The sequence below is a fragment of the Buceros rhinoceros genome, unplaced genomic scaffold, assembly GCF_000710305.1.
Source record: "Buceros rhinoceros silvestris isolate BGI_N320 unplaced genomic scaffold, ASM71030v1 scaffold9674, whole genome shotgun sequence".
In the NCBI taxonomy this organism is placed as follows: domain Eukaryota; kingdom Metazoa; phylum Chordata; class Aves; order Bucerotiformes; family Bucerotidae; genus Buceros; species Buceros rhinoceros.
In genome coordinates, this window is record NW_010407638.1 from 5,998 (window position 1) to 10,224 (window position 4,227).

Consider the following 4,227-nt stretch of genomic DNA (forward strand, 5'->3'; position numbering starts at 1 on the left):
GTTTTGAACACTTAAATTGCACAGACAACGTGAACTTGAGGGGAGAAAAATGCGTGAAGGATTAAGAAGCAATCCTTAAGATACCATACTTGAGTAAATTGGAGAAACATTGTTATATAATAGTCAAAATCCCTTAAAAGGGAATAAAAGGAAAATAAAGTATTTGATAATATATTTTTCAAGCATAAAACTTGTTAGGATTAGTATTGATAATGGAAATTATTGCTGGCAACATTGTTGCCCTATAGACTCTTGTATTTAGCACCTATGCTTAGGTAGGTTAAAACGTTTACTGCTACAACAAAATACTTAGACACTGGCCACATGCACCAAAACTGATGTCAGCCTGCTTGAACAGTGAATAGCTTGACTTGGCTGAATCTTGCTTATGGTAAAGGGACCTGGTTTCCTTGGCAGGACAGGGGCCAAAGCTGATACAGAGTAAGTTTTGACTTAGACTTTCACTGTCTGGGTTTATGCCTTTCCCATGCTGTTCAGATACAGAGTCAACCTGTGTGCCTTGGGAAGATAATTCTGTGAGATGTCTGTCAGTTACTCACCCTTTGCAGTGCTGATCCTGACCTTCTTCCTTCCATTGCCCCTGGGGTGTCGGTTGGGCTGGAACAGCAGCGTGGGAGATAATAATAGCATTTAGATGTCGTAATGAGTGGCTTCCAAGAGAAACCTACCTAAGGATGTGAAAGTGAGGGCAAGTGTAGGGAGTACAGAGGGAGAAGGTGAAAGACGCTTGTGGCTGGTCCAGGGAAAGATCTTCAGATGACTGCTTGTGCCTACTTAACCTTGGGATAATCCACCTGTGAGAGAGCAAGGTACAAGTAACCAAACTCTTAAATTATAGTCCTGTCATGTTTTAAAATATTTCCTTCAGTTTTTAGAACTGAAAGCAAAGAGGGCTGGTATGGCCTTCTCACAGTTCATAAGATCCCACAGATGCTTGGTAGTTTGTGCATTATTTGTATTTGAAACCTTCAAAATCGATCTTGTCTGTTCCATGTTTCCAACACGATGCCTTCAAATCCTATTTTAGCTTGCTAAAGCTTATTCCTTTCTGTTTTATACCACTCTAGGTCATATTTTTCTGGATCAAAGGGAAAAAAAGAAATCTCTCAAATACAATTAGGAAGAGTGATGTAAAATAGAGTTCCGAAAAGGAGGAGGATGTTAAGTGTCTTTAACTTTTCTGTCAAAATTAGGCCTGTTGCTATGGGCATAGAGATAGTCTGGTTCCCTATCTTTTACCAGAAGCTAGTCTTTTGGGTGTAAAAATATCTCTGTTCCAAATCCCTAAAGCGAGTTTAATGTCTAATATTTTGTTTGAGGCTTGCCTTGACATGTGCTAATAAACTCCATTCCTTTGTGCTGTGTTAATACCTGAAAGAGGTTGGGAAGGGAAGAGCCATCTTTTTCATGTCCTCTTCAACTTACAGGAGGTTCCTGTTCTTCCTCTCCCTCCTTTTCTGCACTAGGGGTAGAAGTTTTATAACTGAGGGCTTGGAGTGTGAATCTCTTGTCTTTTTTTCTGTCCTGCATGCTAGCACTTAGAGATTAAGGTAATATCACACTTGTCAGTTTAATTCAACTGCTCATTTCTTTTGCTGCTTATAGTTTCCTGAAAATTATCAAGCTCTGGCAAAAGCTATGTTTGCCTTCTCAAATGTACATAGTATGGTCTGACTGCAAAGTGACTGTTTAAAAAAAAAAAAAATTAATCTTCTATTATCAGATTGACAACTTTACATTGTGTTTTGAACTAGACAAATGTCAATATTAAAAATTTGATAATTAAATAGGATTATAAAACTATCATATTTGGATAGTTTAATGTAGATATCTGAAGCATTAGAAATGATATCTGGAGTTTAAGTTGACTTGTCTTTTCAGAGCTAAACCCTTGATGCTTAAAATAAATTCTATCTCAGAGATCAAAGTGAGATCATTGAAGAATTTGTCTCTTGTTCTCAGTATTTGGTAACTCCAAATCTGGATTCATACTTAATGGTATGTGCATGATGTTTGGCTTCCTATAATTTTAAAGTACTTATAAGCCAGTTTAACATGTGAGGGAGGTACCCGTTAAGAATTATGCTTTACTCCTCTCAGTCTTCTGATGTCCTTCCAAAAGCCTGTTGGCTGCCAGGCTTCTGCTCAGGCTGAGTATCCATTAAAACCTAGTAACTGCTCCATCCCCCCAACACCCAGTAAGTTAACTGGTGAATCCAAATCCATATAGTCATTAGCTCTGATTTTTCTAATAACAGTCAGCAGACACCTAATATCTTTTATTTCTTGCCAGCTACCTCCTCTTTGGATAGGTCTTTTATGGTGTGGAAGCTGAAGACACGATGCAGAGCTTACAGATTTGTAGGCCATGCAGAAGCAGTAACCAGTGTACAGTTTTCACCAGATGGGCAGCTACTTGCTTCAGCTTCTCAAGATCGCACTGTCAGACTATGGATTCCTTGCATGTGAGTATTACTGAGAGATGCTGGCTCTTTCATTAATATGTGATGTGAATATTGGAGTCTTGACCCTAGAAAAGTTTCTTTTTCCTTCCCATGTACCTGGGCTTTGACTGAAACAGAGATTGAGGGGCACAAACAACACAGTTCTTTACTGAATGTTCTGTAGTTTCAAAAGAAAGCAGTTCAGAGGTCATAATTTCGTGTGTGTAGGACTATGCTGGATAGTATTTCTCTGGTTTAAAGGATCTATTTCTTTAATAAGAATTGCATGGCTGCACAAGTGACAAAGGAACAGCATTTTGGGGAAAAAATATTTTTAATTGACTTGCCTTTTTAGACTTTTTCTCAAATAGCAGTGATTATGAGCTATTCAGAATTACCTTAGAAACACTGGTGTTACTTTAATTTTTAAGGATTTTGTAGATTACTGTATCAGATTATATAGTTCTCTTTCAAATACTATGTGCAGGCTAATGCTGCTAGTTAATCGCATTGTTCCCTAATATTGTAAATACGATTACTCTAAAGTCTGTTATCCTAATAATATTCAAATAAGGCAAAAAATATTTGCCACACTAAAGATAGCCTCTGCATGTTGCTTTTTCATTTGGATAAGATTCTGAATGTGTTAACTTTATGGAGTTGTAAACTCTTTCAGTTTAATGTAAGTGTGTTCTGTGTCTTGTTTGTGTGGGTGTTTGTGTTTGCTTGCTTATTTTCTCCTAGTTATGGAGAATCATCAGTACTGAAAGGTCATACAGCATCTGTTCGTAGTGTGAGCTTCTCGCATGATGGCCACTTCATAGTTTCAGCATCCAATGATAAATCAATAAAAATATGGAGTGTTCGACATCAGCGCCTTCTGTTTAGCCTATTTGAACATACTCATTGGGTCCGCTGTGCCAAGTAAGTGTTTTTATCCTCTTTACAGAGAAGCGTAACTCCTAACAAAGAATCTTGTTTTCCAGGGCAGAACTAAGAAATGAGAAAACTTGAATATCTATCATTAACAGTGAAACTTTAACAAATCAATCTTATGTACGCCTGTTTTATATATATCTCCTAGCTGAATTCTGAAAGCTTGCTCTGTGTTAATGTGCGCACATATTAAATCTATTGCTGAGTGTTAATTCCTTTAAAGGACAAATAGGGTCTTCTGTATTTATTTTCAGTCAGCATTCTGTCTTTCCCCAGTCTTGTATGACTTTGTGCTGTATTAACTTATTTTACAGCATTCACTTCTAGATTTATTGTGCTCAGTGTGGGTTTTCTCAACTATTCTTGTAACAGTAGTGGCATAAAAGAATGGTCATGATTCAAAATGAGTTACGCTTATGTAACTGGAAAAGGTGAAAGAAATGGCTTTTATACTGCAGGTTAAGATTCACACTCTATTTAAAGGCAGGGCAGCCCTTCAAAGACAAAAGACTGTTCTTCAATTTTTTTTTCATTTCTCTCCTCTATATTAATGGAAAATCTGCAGTCAAGAGAGGCCTGATTTAAACCTCTTGAGGAAGAAATTTAGCATCGCTGAAGTGCAGATCCTTGCAAAGTTCCAAAGTATCTGATCATAGAAAAGAAAAATAAAAGCTCCAGGAAATCATATGTGAAAGTTCTTGAACAGTGTTCTGATGTCCTTGTGCCATTGTTCAGTACGAGAAATAATAATGATTGGTGAAACTATAGGCAAATCAATTTTATTGTTTACAAACCTAGTCTAGGAATAATTATGAATTTCCTGCTG

General features: G+C 37.1%; 1 protein-coding gene across 1 annotated transcript in view; it reads left to right on the forward strand.

Moving 5' to 3' along the window:
* Window positions 1-2,315: 2,315 nt before the first annotated feature.
* POC1B (POC1 centriolar protein B) overlaps window positions 2,316-4,227 on the forward strand; it is a 40,991-nt gene continuing 39,079 nt past the window's right edge. The window contains exons 1-2 of the mRNA XM_010134550.1: window positions 2,316-2,486; window positions 3,210-3,389. Of these exons, the coding sequence (XP_010132852.1) occupies window positions 2,341-2,486; window positions 3,210-3,389 (326 nt within the window). The 5' untranslated portion in view covers window positions 2,316-2,340. The remainder of the gene's footprint in view (window positions 2,487-3,209; window positions 3,390-4,227) is intronic.